At 45.1% G+C, this 23573-nt stretch overlaps 1 protein-coding gene and 1 non-coding gene across 2 annotated transcripts in view; both read right to left on the reverse strand.

The window, feature by feature from the left end:
* Positions 1–15202, reverse strand: part of SRRM4 (serine/arginine repetitive matrix 4) — a 169437-nt gene extending 154235 nt beyond the window's left edge. The window contains exon 1 of the mRNA XM_068990317.1: positions 15072–15202. Within this exon, the coding sequence (XP_068846418.1) occupies positions 15072–15202 (131 nt within the window). The remainder of the gene's footprint in view (positions 1–15071) is intronic.
* A 6431-nt stretch (positions 15203–21633) lies between these two features.
* LOC138094203 (U6 spliceosomal RNA) lies at positions 21634–21736 on the reverse strand. Its single transcript, XR_011146233.1, has one exon. It is a non-coding gene; the product is annotated as a U6 spliceosomal RNA (small nuclear RNA).
* Positions 21737–23573: the final 1837 nt, after the last annotated feature.

Below are 23573 nucleotides of genomic sequence, written 5' to 3' on the forward strand. Positions count from 1 at the left end.
ACTTCCCTTTCACTTTTCACTTGCATACATTGGAGAAGGAAATGGCAGCCCACTCCAGTGTTCTTGCTTGGAGAATCCCAGGGACTGGGGAGCCTGCTGGGCTGCCGTCTCTGGGGTCGCACAGAGTCGGACACGACTGAAGTGACTTAGCAGCAGCAGTGACCATACATCTTGAGCTATGTTCTCTCTTGTGCCTCACTGTGGCACTGGGATGGAACAATGTAAACAGCTTGTCAAGACCTTCCTTGTTTCCATATGGTGCCCCTAATTTTTTTGACCTCTCTTTCTTATACGGGGAGATTGGCAGAGCAGGTATTTCTGACCAGAGCTAGTAACCAGAGTTACCAGCACAGGATTCAAATGGCACTTCTGACCTCACTTAGGTATGTGAGCTTAGACAAGTTACTTACCTTCTGATCCTTAATTTTCCCATCTACACAATGGAAATTGTCATTGATACACAACTGCCTTATAGTTCAGTGGATTAAGTGATATACTTCAGATAAAGCATTTTGCATATAGTAAGTACTCAGAAACTATGGTTAGGAGTTAAAATTTTGACAGATGAAGAGTTGAAACACTGACATCCATGAGCTCAGTGGGGCAGAGGAGTGAATCCTGGGAGTGAGGGGGCCTGAGTTCTGATTCACTGTTTGACTCTGGGTAGGCAAGTACCTTTTCCTTTCTGAGTCTTACTTTCTCCATCTGTATAATAGGAACCCAGGAGCTCTGAGATTTAGGAGAATAATCACATTGTCTTTTGGTACTTTTTCTCTACCAAAATGATTCTCTGTTGAACACGAGCCTTAATGTCCTAGGGCAACCATTCCAAATAGTCAAGCCAGTTCAATTCAGTTCAGTTCAGTAGCTCAGTCATGTCCGACTCTTTGCGACCCCATGAATTGCAGCACACCAGGCCTCCCTGTCCATCACCAACACCCAGGGTTCACTCAGACTCACGTCCATCGAGTCAGTGATGCCATCCAGCCATCTCATCCTCTGTCGTCCCCTCTCCTCCTGCCCTCAATCCCCCCCAGCATCAGAGTCTTTTCCAATGAGTCAACTCTTCGCATGAGGTAGCCAATGTATTAGAGTTTCAGCTTTAGCATCGTTCCTTCCAAAGAAATCCCAGGGCTGATAGCCTTCAGAATGGACTGGTTGGATCACCTTGCAGACCTAGGGACTCTTGACTCTTGAGTCAAGCCAAGAACCACAGTTATTCAAGTTAGAGATTTTCATCACCATGATACAGATGAGGGCACTGAGACTCAGGGTAGTGACGTGACTTGCTCAAAATCACACAGCTAATAGATGGTGGGACAGAATGCAAACTGAAGCTTATTAACTGCAGAGCCAGAGCTCATCCAGCTGTGTAACACTTCTCCCTCGACACGTGGTTCAGCAGCGTTTTCTTGGCAAATGGAATGGGAGTGGATGCCTTCCTTAGGGTTGGATGAGCAGGATGGGTGGAGGAGCATGCTGAACAGGACAACTTTCCAAGGAGAGGGAAGGAAACAGGGACGTGTGGACCAGAGTGGGGATAGAAAACATCAGGTGGCTTTGATGGCATCTTGCCCAAGCCACAAAGTGGAAAACATCAAAACATCTAAGAGCACGTAGACCATAGTCTATGTCCCTGCATTCAAACCACCACTGGGGTTAGTCTGAGAGTTAATTTACTAAAGGGCCATAGACACTGTAGGTCCAGGGTGTAGGCCATAGACACTAAAGGTCCATCCAGTGTTTTGGAATGTGGATGGGTGCAGGCAGTGGATGGCAATCATATTGGTTCTTTTGCTCTTCCCTAGAACCCACTGATGCTCTGTGATGAACCAACTGTCTATGGCACTAATTGCTCGTGAGGCTTTAGGCAAGTTATTTAACTACTCTGAGTTGGATTCCTTCCATAAAATGAAGTTAGAGAATGAGGGATGAAAAGACTCTCAAGTGTCTTTTATAGTGGTGGCACGATAGTCTCTCATAGTGGCTACATGTCTTTTCTTGGGGGGAGGGGTCATACATAACCTTTCCTGTGGAAGAAGGAAGGTTTCTAGACTTATGCTTCATCCACTGAAGTTTGGAGGCTGATTTCCCTCTATTGGGCCCCTCCAATGATGAGTTAATTTTCCTCCTAAGGCTCCTGAGCTCTGAGCCCTGCCTTGTGCTTTTGGGGTCCTAGTCCAAACTCTCCCTCCCTCCTTGGCCATTAAAAGGGATGTCACTCTAAGGGAATGTCTCCACTCAGGAAAAGGCATACACTGGGGCAGCTGAAAAGGGCCTGAGGCTGGTACACTCAGTATAGAGAAAGAAAGGGGCTTTAAGGGGGTGGCACTGGCAATGCAGCCTGGTCAATGACCACAGGTGGTCATGCCTGTCCTCCCCTTGCCTAGTGGATCCATGCTCAGGGCACAAGTTTCTTGGGTTACACTTTTTGTCTGCAGTGGGATGGGGACACTGAACCTAGAATCAAGAGGCCTGGCGTTTATTCTGGGTCTTTACATGACCTTGAGCCTCAGTTTCTCTTCACTGTTGTGGGACTCAAATAAGACCAACAGTAATAGTTAAACCATCACTACCACCACAATAAAAATGTGTCATTATTTCATGATGTTACTTTAAGGCAGGGCATTTCATGTCTCTCAGCCTCAACTGTCCCACTTGTAAAATGGGAATAAATTAACTTTTCTGCCTTCTTCTCCAAGGAACTCTGAGCAGTGTGGCATCTTAGACCTAGGTATCAGGTGACCCATATGCCAGCTGTACCTCTGGCATTAACATTCTGATGCTCCACAAAGTGTCCTACACACTCTCTATGCCCCTGTTTCCCCACTTATAAAATAAAGAGGCTGCATTCAAGTTCCTCAAATGCCCCCTATGGCCTTGCCTACTTGACTGCGGACTAAACACCACAGTGAGCTGACACTGACTTACCAGGAGCTGATCACTAGGATGTGCTATTGTTGTGATGGCTTCCTGCTAGAAACAACTGTCCACATGTAAAGAGTTGCCCTGAGCCTACCTACCCTCTATGGGAGTGGCCTGGGCCCCAGAACCACCTGCCATCTGGCCTTGAAAGGGAGGCTGGCCAAAAAAAAGCCTCCTTACTGGCTGAAAGCTCTGAAATATGATCCTGGGAACAGCCAGAGCTGTTCACCTGCTCTGTGAGACACAGGCTGAGTACAGATGGACGTCTCTTCAGGATCTCCAGACCAGGCTTTGGGCAGCATATGCCACAAGAGGACTTCATGGGGCAGGATGCCACATCTCACAGCGAGAGGTGGGGGAAAGAAAGAGTGGTGTCTGATGTCCTGATCACAGCAGGGAAGCTAACACCCAAACCGTGACATAATGCTCTCAAGCAGCACTTCACTGAACCCAGAGCTCACCGAGGCTGACTCAGACTATGTAAAGGCCTTGGGCAAATCCTTCCCCTTTGGTGGGTCTCAGTTTCCCCATCTGCAGAATGAAGAACTGAATTACATGAGCGGGCCCCAGAGATCTTTTGATCTCTTATCTCTCTCAGTAAGAAATATTTGAGAATGAAACCCTCATATAAGTATGTTTATTTATGAATTATACCTGTACAGTTGTTCCAGTAATTATAAATACTATAAAACATATCCCTTCATCCTCCACATGTAAAATGAGGAGACTGGATGATCTCTAAAATCCCTTTAGCTCTAAAATTCTGATGATATACATGTGTAGGTCTCCGAGTTTCCTTACCTGTACCATGCTCCTATATTTGCATACCCTCCACTATTCACTCAACAAACATTTAAAGATCCCCCAAACATGGGCCACTGTTCTAGATGCTGAGATAGAGTAAAGAATGAGACAGACATGGCCTCTACCCTCAGTAATTCAAAGGATTCTAAGAATGAAAGGAAACACTGCTGTTTTGAATACTGGGAATTCTATATGGTTCACACTATTAGGTATGAAAATGATTTGCTGGGGAGAAAGAGTTACAATTCATGCAGTTAATTAGCATTTGTTTGACCCCCTGCTATGTATCAAGTGAAAGAGAGAAACCAATGAACAAGCTGACACAGTCCCCATCCTCTTCAGTCTGTTAGAAGAGGTATACTTCAACCAATGATCCCATGCATGCATGCATGCTAAGTCGCTTCAGTCATGTCCGACTCTGTGCGACACTTTGGACAGCAGCTCACCAGGCTCCTCTGTCCATGGGATTCTCCAGGCAAGAATACTGGAGTGGGTTGCCATTTCCTTCTCCAAATGATCCCACGAATCAGTAATAAATTACAAATTTGTTTAGACTCAAGAGAGGTACTACATTGATAAGAAAGTTGATGTGGGGTGTGACCTAGTCTAGAGAACTGTGGGAGGATTCCCTAAGGAGATGGCATTGGAGCTGAGATCTGAAGGTAGAGAGAGTAGGTATCAATTAGGCACCAGGGGAGACAGAGTGCTTTCTTGGCATCATGTGCAAAGGCCCTGTGGCAGGAAGGGCATGGGAAATTTGAGGAACTAAACGGAATGGGATGCAGCTGGACCAGATGGAGTGAGAAACAGTATTTTATTTATTTATTCTTAATTGGAGGGTAATTGCTTTACAATATTGTGTTGGTTTCTGCCATTCATCAGCAAGAATCAGCCATGGTATACATATGTCCCTTCCCTCTTGAACCTCCCTCCCACCTCCTATCCCATCGCACCCCTCTGGATTGTCACAGAGCACCGGGCTGAGCTCCCTGTGTCATGCGGCCAATTCCCACTGGCTACCTATTTTACATAGGCTAATGTATACGTTTCCATGCTATACTCCCAATTCGTCCCACCCTCTCCTTTCTCTGCGGTGCCCACAGGTCTGTTCTCTATGGCTGTGTCTCCACTGCTGCCCTGCAAATAGGTTCATCAGCAACATCTTTCTAGATCCCTTATATATGTGTTAATGTATGATATTTGTTTTCTCTTTCTGACTTACTTCACTCTGTATAATAGCCTCTAGGTTCATCCACCTCATTAGAATGGACTCAAACGCATTCCTTTTTATGACTGAGTGAGATCCAACCAGTCCATTCTGAAGGAGATCAACCCTGGGATTTCTTTGGAAGGGATGATGCTAAAGCTGAAACTCCAGTACTTTGGCCACCTCATGCGAAGAGTTGACTCATTGGAAAAGACTCTGATGCTGGGAGGGATTGGGGGCAGGAGGAGAAGGGGACGACCGAGGATGAGATGGCTGGATGGCATCACTGACTCGATGGACGTGAGTCTGAGTGAACTCCGTCAGTTGGTGAAGGACAGGGAGGCCTGGCGTGCTGCAATTCATGGGGTCGCAAAGAGTCGGACACGACTGAGCGACTGAACTGAACTGAAACTGAATATACCACTATATCTATATCTATATCACGTATATCTCACAGCTCATTTATTCATTCACCGGTCAATGGACATCTAGGTTGTTTCCATGTCCTCAGTTCAGTTCAGTTTAGTCACTCAGTCGTGTCCGACTCTTTGCAACCCTATGAATTGCAGCACCAAGGACCCCCTGTCCATTACCAACTACTGGAGTTTACTCAAACTCATGTCCATTGAGTCAGTGATGCCATCCAGCCATCTCATCCTCTGTCGTGCCCTTCTCCTCCTGCCCCCAATCCCTCCCAGCATCAGAGTCTTTTCCAATGAGTCAACTCTTCACATGAGGTGGCCAAAGTATTGGAGTTTCAGCTTTAGCATCTTCCTTCCAAAGAACACCCAGGACTGATCTCTTTTAGAATGGACTGGTTGGATCTCCTTGCAGTCCAAGGGACTCTCAAGAGTCTTCTCCAACACCACAGTTCAAAAGCATCAATTCTTCGGCACTCAGCTTTCTTCACAGTCCAACACTCACATCCATACATGACCACTGGAAAAACAATAGCCTTGACTAGATGGACCTTTGTGGGCAAAGTAATGTCTCTGCCTTTGAATGTGCTATCTAGTTTGGTCATAACTTTCCTTCCAAGGAGTAAGCGTCTTTTAATTTCATGGCTGCAATCACCATCTGCAGTGATTTTGGAGTCCAGAAAAATAAAGTCTGACACTGTTTCCACTGTTTCCCCATCTATTTCCCATGAAGTGATGGGACCAGATGCCATGATCTTCGTTTTCTGAATGTTGAGCTTTAAGCCAAATTTTTCACTCTCCTCTTTCACTTTCCTCAAGAGGCGTTTTAGTTCCTCTTCACTTTTTGCCATAAGCGTGGTGTCATCTGCATATCTGAGGTGATTGATATTTCTCCTGCCAATCTTGACTCCAACTTGTGCTTCTTCCAGCCCAGCATTTCTCATGATGTACTCCGCATATAAGTTAAATAAGCAGGGTGACAGCCTTCCATGTCCTAGCTATTGTTAATAACGCAGAAGAAGCATTTTAGAAATGATCTTGGGGGAGGTGGGCAGGAGTGGTACCATGGCTTGTAGTTACCAAGGGCCTAAAGTTCTACCAACCAAGGGACAATAATGGAGGGCTTTAGATGAGGGTAGGGAGTTTGACTTACTTTTCATAGAGGTTCCTCTAGTTTGATATGAAGATGGGTAAGGAAGGTAAGGACACAGGAAGACAGAGTTGCTGACAGTGGTGTGAGATGGGAGAACCACAATGGCAATTATCTAAAGCTGACTGGACATAAAACAAGATGATTAAAACAAAACAAAAACACACCCTTGACCTTATCTGAACTACAGTGACAGGATGTGCTGCAGGCAGAGAAGAACATAGCTGCCATCAGGCAGAGCTGAATTAAGTCCTGGTTTCATACTTATAGATTATGTGACCTTGGACAAGACACACTTCACCTCTCTGGTCTCAGTTTTCCTCTTCTGCAAAGTGCGCGCGCGTGTGTGTGTGTGTGTGTGTGTGTGTGTGTGTGTGCGTGCTCAGTCATGTCCAGCTCTTTGCAACCCCATGGACTGTAGCTCACCAGGTTGCTCTGTCCATGGAATTTTCCAGGCAAGAATACTGGAGCGAGTTACAGTTTCCTACTCTAGGGGATCTTCCTGAACCAGGTATCGAATCGAAGTCTCTTGTGCCTCCTGCATTGGCAGGCAGACTCTTTACCACTTAGTCACCTGGGGCACTTAAGTATAAATGTATCAGTTAAGAGCTCTGGGCTTTTATCCCAATTATGACTCTTACCATCCACATACCCATGAGCAAGTCATGTCTACTCTCTGAGTCTCAGTTTCCTCATCTGTACAAATGGGTTTTAAAATTCCTCTCTCTTTAAGTTACTGTGAGGATAGAATCAGATGACAGATGAAACGTGCTTAGCACAGGGCTAGGCACATAATAACATCAGGAGCTTGGCACACACATTCCCACCATGAGAGAATGCACACACATATCATGAATGTACACATGTCAGGCCCAGATGGCACCTCTCTTCCCGTAGGAGTGGTAACTGTCTTGTAAAATTCCAGCTCACTTGCCTAAGCTTAACTTTTAATAAAGCTAGAGTACAGTGATCCGTTGGTGTTTCTGCTCAGCGAACCTGTCAACAGGATGTAAGCCCAGGGAATCCGGCAACTAGGGGATTCTCCTGATGAGAGACATTTGCGTCCAGAGGATCTTAATATTTGTTTTAAACAGACAAATGTAGACGTGAATTACTTAATGACTGTTTTAGGGTTCAGCATTGTTCCTGTATTTGGTTTGGCTTTGTCTCTATGACATCTTAATTCTGTGTTTTATTTCACGGAGCTCTACATACAGGCTGGTGGCATATGGGAGCTCCCTCAGCAAAATCTCCAATGGATATGGAGGAAGGGAAAGAGACCGAGGGAGGGAAAGAGAGAGAGAGTGCAGAGGCTGTAGCTTCAAGGGTGTGCAGTGAAGGGAGACTGGGGGACTGCAAGGTGAGAGAAATAGTCTAGATTTGCACGCATGGACATGAGAGATACACCAAACCCTCACCACCATGGGAACAAGATTTGCCACTGCTATTTGGAAGTCTAAACAGTGTCTTTTTCAATTTCCTAATCTGATTGATCACAATCAGAGAGATTGTAAATTTCATGCTTGTCTATAATGCATGGAGGGGCCCAGCTAAGCTGACTCTGCTGTTCAAAGTCATCCCTGGCTGCATTAGAGTTGGGAGAGAGGAGCCAAGAAAAACAGATCAGACCTGGGTCCCTGACTGCTCCTGGGACTCCCCCTCCATCCTCCTAGCCTAGGTGTTGAGGACCTGTTAAGTCCTTAAATGTCTTACAAGGCTTGATCTGTTTCCTGCCTATGTCTAGCGAGTCATCTCCTGTCGGTCTCCTCCACACTCACTCTGCTCTGCCCACATCAACTTCCTTGTTATTCCTCAAATATATCAAACTGCTCCACCTCAGGGCCTTTGTACGTTCTGTTCCCACAAACACTTTCCCCCAGTAATCCTCATGGCTGACTCTTTCCCTTCTCCAGGTCCCTGGCCCACTCCCACCCAGTAGTGCCATCTCCTCCCTCACCCTTTAGCCCTTTGCTCTGCTTTATTCTTCTTTTAAGCACTTACTATCGCTTAACTTATATTCTTTCTTTCTTTCTTTATTATTTTTCTCCCCCATGAGAGCAGGGGGCTTCATGCTGTTCACTGCTGTACTGAGAAGGAGCTCAAGAAATCTGCTGAATGAATGAATGAAAGTATGGCTTTGGTTTTCAGTCACATGCAGCTTCTTCCACTTTGTGCGTTCATTCCCCATTGGTTTATTTTCTCTTTGACATGTATGGGCTCACTCTGATCTCCCCACCATCGGTGGCTGCTTGAGGAATGCAGACTGGATTTCGTTTTAGCCAGAACTGGACCATGAAGGACAAGAAACGTAATGGCCCAAGCCTGAGACTGTATCCTTGAGCCGCTGACAGGGGAGTTGGGAGATTTTAAGGGCAGTTCCTTCCTACAGGCCCCCTTCATTAGCACTGACTAAGATCCCCACAAATAATGTCCCCCTCCCTGCACCTGAGAGTTTAGCCCCATAAAAAGGTTCTGGGAAAAGAGAAGCTCTTTCTTGATACTCTACAAGGGATAAAGGCCTTATTCATTCTGATCATTCCTTGCATTTGTAGGTGATACTGATGAAATAAAAGAATCATTCCCATTTCACAGCTGAGATAACTAACAATTACAGTATGATGATAAGCAAGGATTCCAAGCTTCACTGAGGATCTCTTTCTCTGACTTTCCACATCCCCCTTTCTTTATTCCTATCTACATTATAGTGCTAAGACTGCCTCACGCACACACACTCATGCTTATGTCTCCCATTGCTGCTAAATTCCAAGGCCCTCAAATGAAAAGACTGCATTTCATTCATTTTTTCCTCCCCGATGGGCCTGGCACATAGTAATAATAAGAACGATCATTTATTATTAATAGTAAGAGCTAACATTGATGGAGCCCTCACTGCGTGCCAAACAGCAGCTTTCCATAAATTAGTTCATTCAGTCCTCTGAACAGCTCTTGGAGGTGGCTGCTATTATTAGCCCCATTGTATGGATGAGGAAACTGAGATTCAGAAGGTCAGGGTGCTTGCCAAAAGCCACTGGGGCCAGTGAGTGTCTGCAAAGAGTAAAAGGAAACAATTCTTTTAATTAGTTTGCCTTGGGGGCCTGTTGGATTTTTAAAACGCTCTGTACAAATCTCCACTGGCTCTTTTAGGCAACTGTAGTGAGAATGATCTCACCACAACCCCGTGAGATGAGTATTTTATCTACAGGGAAACTGAGGCATGGAGAGGCAGAGTGACTAGCAGATTCCAAAGCCAGGAAGCACCCTTGCAGGATGTCAGACTGGGCCCATCTGACTTCAAAGCCCAGGCTCTTTATTGTCTTACCTCTCCACCCCAGGAATAGTCTCTCACGCCTCAGAGAAAGTCTCAGTAATAGTAAGTATTGAACTCCAGTTTTGTTAAGCCCCTGCGAACTCTTCCACCTCACAGGAAGGTAAATTGAGCCACTCTGAAAGAAAGGATAATTTAAAAACTGTGTAGTGCCCCTGCAGGATGACCAAGGTGCCCATGGAGCAGAAGGCACCTAACCCAGACTTTCATTCTCATTTATAGGATGGAAGAGATGTCCCCACCTCTATGGTGGCCGGGAGTTAACAAGGACTCATACAGGTTTGGAAAGCACTTCCAGGTGGGATTAAGTTCAACCTCCTGTCCATGGACCAGCCTACAGGGCCACTCACCCAATCACACAGATCTCTATATTTAAGAGCTTCATTCTGACACTGTGCTCTGCTGTGCCTAGTAGCTCAGTCATGCCTGACTCTCTGCAACCCCATGGACTGTGGACCGCCAGGCTCCTCTGTCCATGGGGACTCTCCATGCAAGAATACTGGAGGGGGTTGCTAGAGTCAGATCTATTTGCTGTGTGTGTGTGTGTGTGTGTGTGTGTGTGTCTGTCTGTCTGTCTGTCTGTCTGTCTGTCTGTCCGTCTGTCTCCTAGTCTCCCAGGTTGCACTGATCATTGTCCTCAACCTGTCAGGATGGGGTTGTGGTTGGGAGAGGGCTACTCTGATGCTGGATTTGGGCCATGTGTACTCATTCAATTAATGCATATAAGTTTCATTGAACATTTACTGCAGCCCGGGGTCTCTAAGACAGCACGGCTGCCAAGGGAATATGGCAGTGTCAGAAATGATCCCCTCACGGATCCTGTACACCATTCACCAAATTTCACCTTTCAGAAGGAGAAAGGCTTGACCCAAACAGTAACACTCCCTTTGCAGAGAAAACGTTCATTCATCGCTGGACAAGCATTTTCCCTGACCTTTGTCTATTGGCTCTTAACCACAGGAAATCGCCTCCCATCAGCCCCTTACTCTGCTCCCAAAGACAGAGTCAGCACAAATGTGCTAACTGATCTCTTGGCATGAAGGGGAGTCTTGAATTAAATGATTCAAAGGCATTTTCCCTGCTTAACAATTTGGCTATCTTTCCCTTTATGCAGTAAAATCTCTGATAGTTTGAAATTTATGATCCTTTTAGACAGGAATTGGGCTGAAGTCTGCTTCTGGACTATTCTGTATGGAAAGGATTTTTGAAGAAAATAGCTTGCCAAAAAAATAGGAAAGGGAATGCTTACTTTATTTAAGGAGGGGGGGGCGGTCACCTCTCTAGCCCTTTACAAACCCTCCTGTATCTACGAACAATTGATATGCTAATTACAGACAACGGTTACATATTTATTGTCTTCAACTACTCTTCATTGATGCGATTATTATTACAGTTTGAGTTGGCCTGCAACACTAGATTTCCCACTCTGAGCCTAAACTTCTTGGATACAAACTTTTCTGGGCTAAGGAATTTAAAAAGAGAAATAATTAGTGCCAGGAAAATTACTATACTTCTTTGGTAGGGTCAAAAGAGGCAGTCTCATACATCCCAAGTACCTTGTTGATTCATGCTGGCTCTCGTCCACCTGGTAGGTGGTGAGGTTCGCCTGGGATAGCCCCCGTTACAGCTTCCATCCTGGAATAACCACTCACAGATGACTCTTTTTACCTTTGATATGAACTACAAATTATATAGTCACTCTAGATTTGATGGATTAGGGGATTAAAACTATGGTTTTCAAGGAGTTAGAACCTTGGCTAGACTGCCAGTGCTTGGTCATCCCTATACAATCTGAAAGGATAATCCATAAGGATATTGTACCAATCAAATCTGAATTCAGACCGTTCTTTACCAGCCCTCCAACTGCCCTCAACTGAAAGTGCTGGATCAGAAAGCAGCTAAACTTCCCCTGAGTGCTAAATCGCTTCAGTCATATCTGACTCTTTGCAACACTGTGGACTGTAGCCCACCAGGCTTCTCTGTCCATGGGATTCTCCAGGCAAGAGCCCTGGAGGGGGTTGACCCAGGGATCGCACCTGCAGCTCTTACATCTGCCTTGGCAGGCTGATTCTTTACCTCTAGCGCCACCTGGGAAGCCCAACCTTCTCCCAGGGAAGGAAATATGGGAATTTAGGGAGGAAAATATTGGACTGCGCTCATCCTACCCACTCCATCTCAATGCAGTTGCCTGTTAGGAGTTGAAAGCTCACAATTTTTATGGTCAGCATTATTAGGGGGAGAAATGGAGAGACAGGAAAAACACGATCAATGTGTATTAAACAATCACTATGGCCCTCACACTGTGGGAAGTGCTTCACCTTACTTAATTCTCCTAACTCACTGCCTGAGATGGCTACTATTGTTATTTCTATTTTCAAGCTGACAAAATAGGCTCAACCAGGTAGAGCCACTTGCCTAAGGCACTTGGCTAAATGGCAGAACCAGGAAATCCAGGTTCCTGTGAAGCTCAGTTCTGAGCTCTTAACCACTGTGATATACTGCCTCCCACTCTGCTTTGCTGTTTTGACATTTGAGTCAGACATCTGCTTGCAACTTGATACATTATAAAGATATTGCCTCATCAAGTATACCTCACAGAAGGGGAGAGGGATAGGGACCAGGGGGTGCTTTGCTTGGAGAAAGGTTGTATGATGTATGCATATTAGTATGAAATCAACTAATTGAATGTAAGCTTCTATCCTGGTACTTCAGAAATAGATTTAAAATATCCTGGGGAAGTTCATTCAGGGGGTATTCCTCATCCATAAACAACTATTAAGTGTGTAACAAACAGGACTGACTGGAGGTTCATATTCCCCCTTCCCCAGCTCTTTTGGCAGATCTGCTGACTGTGAGCTGGGCCTCATTCATGAAAGGAGACAACATTTGTGATGAGACAAAGTCCCCAGACTGCCTGGGGAGGAAGCTGCTGGGCCCAGATGATGCTATGCCCGTGCCTCTGTTTCTTTCCTTCCTAAGAACTCTGCTTTAGAAACACGGTACTTTTATCGTTAAGTAAGTACAGAACATTACAAAGGAGATAGAAACTGACCATCACTGGATGTGGATGGCGTGGGGGAAAATGGGGATGTTTCAGGTTTTGTAGCCAGTCTGTTAAGAGACAACTCCAACCCAGCCCTTCTTGAAGACTTGACTACAAATGTTCCCTGCTCACTCTCTACCCCAAACCAGGAGTAACAGCTACAAAACTGGAATCTATTCTACAGAAAGGCCACGCCTGTCACAGAAGTAATAAGATGATCCTTTAAGCATGATATAATTCAGGGGCTAAATGCTCAGACTTTCCCCTCGGGAATGGGTTTTCCAGGGGCAGGAGACTAGGGACCTTAAAAGACACCAGGAGTGAAATGATACCTGGGTGGGGAGGGTTGGCTATTGTAAGAGTTTCATATGAATTAAATTAGGATTTGCACAAAGCCTCAGAATGCATGATGGTTGAGAAACCTTTAAGCAGTTAATATGATTGAGAGTATGACTAGGAAAAAAAGGCATGATAGTAACAGACTGACAGACGAAAGGTGAAGGTACCAAGCAAGATGGACATAAGGTATGCTTATCTGAATTAAAATACCACCAGGAATCTGCTGTCCTCTTCCTGCACCCCTGAAATATGGAAGACTCTGGACCAACTGCCACACTTCTAGTTTCCAGTGAAATTTCCTTTAGTCCCTTTTACAAGGGCATATTCTGTGGCCCACGCAGCACTGATTTGCTAACAGTAGGTGCACTCCGAAGGTGGAATGGATGGCAGAAACCCAGGAAGAGAAAACCACTAACGTCAAAGCTCTCTACAAAGGACCTCCTTCCAAGCAGAGCAACATCAGCTTTTGGTGGTACTTGGTGTCATTGTCCCTCTTCTCCAGCCTGTGTCAGAGGGTAGCCCCTTATCCCAGACACAAATACTGGCTGCTGCTGCTGCCACTTACAGCCTGCTACATCCTGCTGGCCTGTCATGTTTCTAGTCCACCCTTCCCGAACACGGGACACCCATTTTTCTAAAGACCTGTATGAGCCAGGTCCCTATCAGACGATGAAAAGTTCTCCAGTCTGAGTCTGATTCTTAAGATATGACTCCCCATCGGTCCTCCACCGTACACCCACTGGAAAGTTCAGATGCAACTGTGCCAGACCAGACATCCTGTCTGAAGCCCTTTCCCAGACATGTTTTCAATCTACTCCCAAATGAAGCCTTCCAGGATTAATAAATCCTCTAAGTGGTCTTCCCTGGACCACTTCTTTCTTTTTCTCCCACCCAACCACTCATCCAACACCAGCAAAAGATGAATTTTCATACAGCCTTGATTTTTCCTGACAGAGGGCACAGCCTTCTTCCTTTCATTCCCAAACTCCTCTAAACTGAAGGATTTGTGAAAAGAATTGGGTTTTCTCTGTCTCGGAATGCTTCCGTTGCATGCAACCTCCCCTCTGTTTCACCCCACATCTTCTTCACCCTCTTTCTGCTCTTCTTTCATTTCTTCCCTCATCCTCCCTCCATCACACTACTCTACTGCCACATAAGGACTGGCTCATTTGCCTGAGTTCAAAGCAATCAGATTCTTTTTGGAAAACCAGATTAAACTCTTCTGAGTTCATCTTCATGATCTTGGGAGCTCCTCCCTGACTCCTGAGCCCAGAGTCCTGGTTTTGGATGCTGGAGACTAGATAATTCAGCAGCAGCAATAGCCAGAAAGGCAAAGAGGAGGGTGCTGTTTAGGGTGTATCTGAGGGAACAGCATATGGGCTTTCGTCAAAACATTCAGAGCTCCCTAGTTTCTGAGCTGAGTATAGAAATGTGCCGCTGTATCTGAACAAGGCTTGAGCTGGTTCAATCTTCATCTTTTCTTGTACAGCACCCCCGACTGCCTCAGTTCCACCATTTGTTCACCCCCTGGCCTCGGAGCTCTGTGATACCAAGAAAAGTTTCTCAGTCAAGCCATCTCCCACTACCACCACCCACCCAGAGACAGCAAAGCCTCTCAGACAGCAGCTGCCAGGTCAGCCGGATGAGCACTGCTCCCCCTAAAGACTCTCAGTCCCTTCTCAACAGCTTCCACCTCACACGAGCAATTAGTTCCCATGTTCCAGCGGGAGATACAGAGTAGTGATGGGAAAAGACAGGCGCCCTGGCCCAGCTGCCTGCATCCACCCCTCAGGGCTTGAGGCACAGGCCAGTAAAGGGGGGACTGCCAGGGTCTCCCCTCTTAAGCAGGAGGTCATTACCTTGGCAGCGGCTTGCGGGCCGTGATACTGGCGACAATGATGCTCTCTGGACGCGGGGTGGCCACGGCTTTAAAGGTTCCTCGCCAGAACTTCTCAAAAAGCTGTTTCTCTCCTTGCTGAACGCTCGCCATAGCCAACCCAAAGGGCCCGGGGCTCCCGGGCGCTGTCCGAAGTGCTGAAACGTGGATTCCAAAAGGGGGCACACCGGGCTCGGTCCCTGTCCGTCTGAAACCGAGAAGGGTGGGGTGCGAAAGACAAGGGGTTCAGGGCGGGGGATGGGGGGCCTCAGCCTGGGCCAGCTGGGGAGAAAGAAGGCTTGTCCACCCGTTCTCTTCGTTTTCTGGGTCAGCTCTGGGCTGCGCTCTGACTGGCGGAGCCTCCGCACCCCAAGAAAGGAAGGGGGGACTGGCTTTCTCGGCAGCGCCGGAGAGAAGAGGCGCCGGGGTCGTCCGTGTGTGCGTGCGCGTGTGAGCTCCGGCGCGCCCGGGTTTTGTCTCTCTCACAATGTGACGTTGGAAGAGGAGGCTGGTCGCGCGAGCTGCACTTTCCTCCTCCCTCTCCGCCTCTCCTCCTCCCCACCCACTCCCTCCTCCTCCTTCTCAGCCTCCTGCCGCCATCTGCATAACAAAAGCCCGCAGGTCTAGGGAGGAGAAAGGGCGGGGCGTGCGCCTGTCACCAGGGCCCCGCGGCTATGGAGTTGCAGCGCTGACCCCTGAGAAAAGCAATCCCGGCATCCGAACTGAACCAGGCGTGAGATCTTGCTTTCCAGCTCCCTCGCCTCCCGCTCCGTTGCGGACTTTCCCCCAACCCTTTCTTGCGTGCCCTCTGGGCCGGGCCACCTCCCTATCCAACCCCTTCGCAAGTCCTGTAGAAGATCCTCTATTGAGGGAGGTAGAAAAAACTTCATCAACCCACCTTAGTCAACCTGCCCCCACCGCACCCCGCCTCACTTCTGAGAGGGACTGTCTACAGCAGCAAAGGGGTAGGGGTGGAGTCTTCTGAATTCTTCTTTGAGCCTGGGTGCCAAGCGAGATCCTCACCACCCAGAAAGTGCCATTTGATGGACAATCCGTCACCAATTCGGCCTCTCGCCATCTGCCGAGCCGGCCCCTCCCGCAGAGGGGTGCAGCCTTACATCTGTGCATGCGGCTCTAAGGGATGTCTCTTTGTGCCTCACAGCCAGCCAGCCCACGTCCCGCCGCCAAACTCATCCAAAGGAAAGAGTGCCCCCACCCCGCCCCATCCCATCCAGTCCTGGGGAACTCTGCTGCAGCCACTTTTTCGTAATACTGCATATCTCAGGAGAGGAGTCCCATTTGGAGAAGAAAGGTCTTGGGGGAGGGATCTGAGGGGAAAATCAGAGGATTATAGGGGGATAGTTACTTTTCTGTCTCTCTCTCCATCTTCTACCCCCTCCCAGTCCAACCCTAGTCCCAGAAAGTGGAAGTTCAGAATCACAATGAGACCTAGAGGCAGAGGATCTGGGCAGTTTCTGTCCTTCACCGCCAGGGTTTTCAATAAGAAAGACATGCGGGACCCCCCTTAGCCCATCTCTCCCTTGGAGTCCTTTTATCTCAGCGGAGTTGTTACTCCCACTCCCCAGACCTCACATTCCTGGAAGGAGGCTTTGCTAAGTCTTAAAGGCCTCCCAGCTCCTGCCAGCGCGTCTTGGACATGGGAATAAACTTCTTGCTGATGGTGATAGCCATAGGGACCCAAGGGACCAGGGCACCATTGTGAACTTCTGAAATTCTTTAAAAGAGAATAGGAGGAGAATATGAGAGAAAGGGTAGGCAGGAGGCAGTGCGAACTCTGAAGTGACCAAGTATCCTTCCAGAAATGCATCTGCATTTGGATTTGGATTTGGATTTGGATATTTGCCTGCCTGCTTGTGACAGTGCCTGAGAGCACTGCTCACTCTGCAGTGACCCCTTCTGGTCAACAACTAGAGATGCATTTGCTGCCTTCTTAAACTGGGTTGCCCTGCCAGCAGGTGGAGGTAGGTGCTGGGGAGCTTGGAGATGAAGGAAACGGAAGGCTAGGCTCAGATATGTTCCCTTCCCTCCCTCCTGCCTCAGATTTCCCACTCACTGATCACTCTCAGGTACTATTTCCCACTCTGAAGTTGATGTCATTTGAAATGCTGTTGAGAACTGGCTCCTTGAGTAGTCTGAGATATTTGAGACCATCCTTAGTCATGACATTGGGGCTCTGAATTGAATCACTCGCAGGGGAGAGGTAGATGAGATCCTAGCCCCCACAAGAAAAATCAACGTTTCCCAGCCTGTTCCTGTTCTAATTCTTTAGAATATTGATAAAGTTCCAATTTTGTACAATATTGTCTCTTTTGAACATGAATAGCAGCCAGGTAATGTGGGAGGGGAAGCTGTTATTATTGCATTTTAAAGGTGATGAAGCTGAGATGTAGGATGGTCAAGTGACTTACCCCAGGTGATTTGATATGAGCAAAGGGAGTCTGTACAAAATACAGTGGCATCGCTGACTCAGTGAACATGCTGCTGCTGCTGCTAAGTCACTTCAGTCGTGTCCGACTCTGTGCGACCCCATAGATGGCAGCCCACCAGGCTCCCCTGTCCCTGGGATTCTGCAGGCAAGAACACTGGAGTGGGTTGCCATTTCCGTCTCCAGTGCATGAAAGTGAAAAGTGAAAGTGAAGTCACTGAGTCGTGTCTGACCCTCAGTGACCCCATGGACTGCAGCCTTCCAGGCTCCTCCATCCATAGGATTTTCCAGGCAGGAGTACTGGAGTGGGGTGCCATCGCCTTCTCCGTTGAGCAAACTCTGGAAGATAGTGAAGGACAGGGAAGCCTGGCATGCTGCAATTTGTGGGGTCGCAAAGGGTTGGACACAACTTAGCGACTGAAAAACAGAATACAGACTCTGGTTTTACTTGGGGGTGAGGAGAATCTTGGGATACCAGGTACCCCATGGTGACACAGTGTGAAAATTGTCAGATACCAAAGGAGTCACATACTTAGAAGCACATGGTGTTGAGTTTTCTAACTTGGGAGTGCTGGATGATAAATTCTCGAGCCTCACAGCCAGATTCCTGGGTTCAGATCCTACCACTAATTGGTTAGAGTTGGGACTCCAATTAAAATCAATTTGCTAGCCATTTCTAGAGAGTGCTCCTTTACCTGAATGGTATTGCTCTCTCATTAGAAAAATGGGAGATCAGGGAGAAATGATTCTAGGATTTGCAAACTCAGGCACTCTAGAGCAAGAACTACAGAGATTCTTATACATCTTTCTCTCTGATGATCCAAAAAGGCAGCATCACTAGGTCAGAGAAATAGCTATGCTCCTAAAGCAGTTCAAACTCTACCTAACTGACACTACTGTGCTATTGGGGTAAACCCCTTACTTTCTCTGTCCATAAATTTTCTGAGTATAATACGGCTAATCATTACCCACCATCATCAAGAGACATCAGGGTACCTGACAGTCTATACCCATTTCCAAAAGTCCAATGAACAGTGAATGATTCAAATAATTACTTAGATAATGGGAAATATGATAATGAGCCCAATTCATCTGTCTTTGTGCCCTTAAAAAGGATCATACTAAACTATTCAAATTACAAGATACTGTATTTCTTCATATAGACTTTTGGGGAGAAAAAAATGATTTTACTACTCTGGGCTTACTAATCCTCACTTCTTGGAAGCTCTATCTTATGTCTAATTTGAATACAGCATTTGCTGTTTTTTATCCATTTCTCTTCTAGACTATGGAAATACACTGCTCTGAACGCTCCTGGACTAACAGAATAAACCAAGAATCCTCCTCTCCTGACTGCATAGTTCCCCAAGAGACAATAGACTGTCTTAGATAATAATGGAGAAGGCAATGGCACCCCACTCCAGTACTCTTGCCGGGAAAATCCCATGGGTGGAGGAGCCTGGTGGGCTGCGGTCCATGGGATCACTAAGAGTCAGACACGACTGAGCGACTTCACTTTCACTTTTCACTTTCATGCATTGGAGAAGGAAATGGCAACCCACTCCAGTGTTCTTGCCTAGAGAATCCCAGGGACGGGGGAGTCTGGTGGGCTGCTGTCTATGGGGTCGCACAGAGTCGGACACGACTGAAGTGACTTAGCAACAGCAGCAGCAGCAGATAATAATAACTGCATATATTGCATAAGTGTTACTATGTTTTATGTTCTAGTCACCATTTGTGCTAAACCTTTCATAAACGTTATCTCATTTAGGGTAGAGACTTAGATAGACGTTTCTCCAAAGAAGACATCCAGATGGCCAACAGGTACATAAAAGAGATGCTCAACTTCACTATTAGACAAATGCAAATCAAAACTACAATGAGGCATCACTTCACACCAGTCAGAATTACTGCTGTTGTTTGGTTGCTAATTCATATCTGACTCTTTTGGAACCCCCACACAGTAGCCCACTGGGTTCCTTCTGTTCATGGGATTTCCCAGGCAAGAATACTGGGGTGGATTACCATTTCCTTCTCCAGAAGATCTTCCTGACCCAGGGACTGAACCTATGTCTCCTGCATTGGCAGGTGGGGTCTTTATCACTGAGCCAAGAGGGAAATGATCATCATCAAAAAGTCTACAAACAATAAATGCTGGAGAGGGTGTGGAGAAAAGGGAATCCTCCCACATTCTTGGTAGGAATCTAAACTGGTACTGCTACTATGGAAAACATCATGGGGGGTCCTCAAAAAATTAAAAGCAGAGTTGTTATATGATCTAGCAATATTATTCCTGGGCATAGATCAGGAAAAGACTCTAATTTGAAAAGTTACATGCATCCCAAGTTAAGAGCAGCACTATTTACAACAGCCTTAATGTTCATTGATAGATGAATGGATAAAGATGTGGTGTATATATATATATATCCATTGTGTGTACACACACACACACACACACACACACACAATGGAATACTATTCAGCCATAAAAAGGATGAAATAATGCCATTTTCAGCAACATGGATGGACTGAGATATTCTCACACTAAATGAAAGTAAATCAGAAAGAGAAAGACAAGTATCATACAATATCACTCATATATAGAACCTAAAATATGATATAAATGAACTTATTTACAAAACAGAAACAGACTAACAGATATAAAAAAACAAATTTATTGTTAGCAAAGGGGAAAGAGGAGGAGGGATACATTAGGAGTTTGGGATATAGCAAATACAAACTACTATATAAAAAATAGATAAATAACAAGGTCCTACGGTATAGCCCAGGGAACCATATTCAATACCTTGTAATAACCAAATGAAAGAGAATGAAAAAGAGAATGTAAATATCTGAATCACTCTGCTGTACACTAGAACTAACATACTGTAAATCAACTATATACTTCAATTAAAAAGAAGCTTCTCATTTAACCTTGTCAACAACTCTATAAGAAAGGAACTATCATGTCTGAATTTTGATTTGGAAACTGACTTTCAGAATGGGAAGAGGGTTCAGTGTGTGGAAAGACCACATATTGGTACACACAAAGAAGAGGCTGAAGAGAACACAGTGATGGAAGGATGGAAGGAAAAAAACGGAAGTTAATGATGGAGGAATATACTTAATGCAATGAAGTGAGAGAATTGCCATTATTCTGCCCAGTTTTAAAAGCCAATGACATTGTATTTATCAAAGTGGGATTCCTTGGAACCCTGGTGGCACCACCCCTCAGAAGGCTGTAGGTGATACCCAGGCAGATGGAGTACTGAATAACATCAGAGCACATGGTTACATATGGTGAGAAGGTATTCCTTCCATCACTTGTCTTCCTAGTCATTAGGTTACCTCCAGAAGTAAATCTCCATAGTCTGATTTTCTGAAAATGTCTTGAACACATCTCTTAGGACTTAATTTCAACAGTGAAAAAATGACTTCAGATTCAGAAGCATGGGCAATTAGCATTTGATAGTACTGCTCTGTTTTCACTGAATTTATTTTTGTAGTTATCTTCCATTATTGACATGTGATACTAGTTTTTCATTTCTAAAATGTCTGCTTTAAGGACATTTATTAGGTAAAGAGGTGAGTCACTTTTAACCAACTTTTTACTATAGAAATTTCAAACATATTCAAAAATAAAGAGACTAGCATAAAGAGCTCCTGTGTACCCATTTCTAAGTTCAACAATTATCAACACATAGTTGCTTTTTTAATCCTATTCTGGCCCTCTTTCCACACTCCTAAATTATTTTGAAGTATATACAAGACATTGTATTATTCCAGCCAGTTGTTTTTTTAAAGCATAATAGCCATATCAGTATCACATGAGACAAAATTAACAATAATTCCTTAATATCATCAAATATCCAGTCAATGTCTACTTTTCCCCAACTGCCTTCTAAGTGTTTTTTGTTTGTGTGTTGGTTGGTTTGTTTGAATTGGGTTTCAAATAACGCTCATTCATTGTGGTTGACTGACGCTATTCCTTAAGCATGCTTTTCTCTGTAAGTTCCCCAACCACACAGACACACATATACATACATGTAATTCCTTGTTTCTTCTGTATTTTAAATTTTATTTTATTTTTAATTAGAGGAAGAATATGGAACACTTCATGAATTTGCATGTCATCCTTGTGCAGGGGCCATGCTGATCTTCTCTGTATCATTCCAATTTTAGTACATGCTGCTAAAGCGAGCACATCTTTGTTTTTTATAAGAAACCTGGTTGTTTGTCTAACAGAATTTCCCATAATCTGTATTTTCCTGATTGCATACCTGTGGCATAGATGACATATTTCTCTGCATCCTCTATTTTCTATTAAGTGATGGTTAGATCTAGAAGTTTAATAAGATTTAAGTTCAAAAGAAATTCCACCAGAAGGTTAATAATGTATGATTTTTTCTTTTCTTGTGATGCTAGCTGACACTGAAGATCTTTGCCTAATTTATTAATTTATTAGAGGTTGCAAAAAATGGTGGTGTTCTAATCCATCATTTATTCTTATGTCTGAATACACTTGTGGAAGTTTTGACTTTAGTAAAATATTTTACATAATTAAAAAATAAAGTTATATTAAAAAGTAATCCCTAAAAATCAAGCATAGAAGTAAATAAACTTCAATGTGATTTTATTTCAGTGGACTATAAAACACAGTAGTTTGAATATACACCCAAGTGAGCTATTAAAACAAAATCTGAAACTGATTTCAGTAGTAATCATATGATAGGTGATGGTGTAAGTGTGCTTGTTCTGAAACATGTATATAGTGGGATAGAGAAAATGAGTAATTATGTTGGTGTCATTAAACTTGGATTTTTGGCATATCAGAAAGGAGATACAAATGTGATATTTATGATTTATGAGAAAAACCAGCAGCCCTTATTTGCGCTAGAGATACCAGTAGAAACTCATTATATACTTTTTGTCTTAAAATATAATTTCCGTCTCTAGTACCTTCTGCTTTTAAAGACAGAATGCAACTTCTGAATGTGCCTCGCTTTGTCTTGTCTGTTACTTCTTTTCTCTTGAAAGGAGTACAGGAGTCTCTCCTGGAATGCTCAGAAGCAGAAGACAAAGGCAACTGACCTTTGGTTCGGAGAAAAAAATAAAAGGACAAGAAAGAGAAAACCGAGGCTGTTCTTATTAATAGGTCCCTGTAAACTGCAGATCTGGAGTCAGAGCTGAAGCCAGGCATCTTCTGCACCCAAGTGCTTTGGGGTTAGCTCTCAGCAGCAGGACCCTCCCTATTGTCTTGCCCCTGGACTGGATGTAGCCAAAATAATACCAAACAAATCGATAGTCAGTGTTGTGATGTGACCACAGTTGTTAATGTGACCACAGTTGTTAATGCATCATTTTCCTCCTGGAAATTTAGTTTACCTTCCAGGCTGGCCAGATTCTAAGCAAGCTCCTGCCAACTCAAAGCCCAGAGTAACTTCCAACGCATTTAATCTTTCCTCTCTGTGTAAGAACTTTACGAACATCTTTATGTTTATTCCCCATGGTGGCCCTCTGAAGCAGGTTCTGTTTTAAATGAAGGGATTGTCTGACAGTATACAGCCAGAATGTCTAGCGAGCATTCTCTTTTACTTTTCTCTGGGGGTCATGATTAAAATAAATAAATTAAAATAAATTTTGTTTTTAGAAAAATGATAAATGCCATTAAAAAAAAATCCTTCTCAACTAGACTTTACGGAAGATTCCCTAGATCTGTGATTCAGGAATCTAAGCAACAAGCTTAAGACTCTCAGCCCCTTCTCCTTCAGGGGATCTTTATAGGAGGCTGGGCAGTACATAGAGGCCCTGAAGGACTGGGATTCCTGTCCTCATTAAACTTGGGCAACTCGGGACCTCCCTCATGGTGTAGTGGTTAAGAATCTGCCTTCCAGTGCAGGGACGGGACTTTGATCCCTGGTAGGAGAACTAAGATCCCACATGCTGAGGGGCAACTGAGCCTGTGCACCACAACTATTGAGCCCGCATGCCACAACTAGAGAAGCCTGTGTGCCCAGTGTAGCCAAAAAGAATAAAAAT

Source organism: Capricornis sumatraensis, chromosome 17, assembly GCF_032405125.1.
Source record: "Capricornis sumatraensis isolate serow.1 chromosome 17, serow.2, whole genome shotgun sequence".
NCBI lineage: Eukaryota > Metazoa > Chordata > Mammalia > Artiodactyla > Bovidae > Capricornis > Capricornis sumatraensis.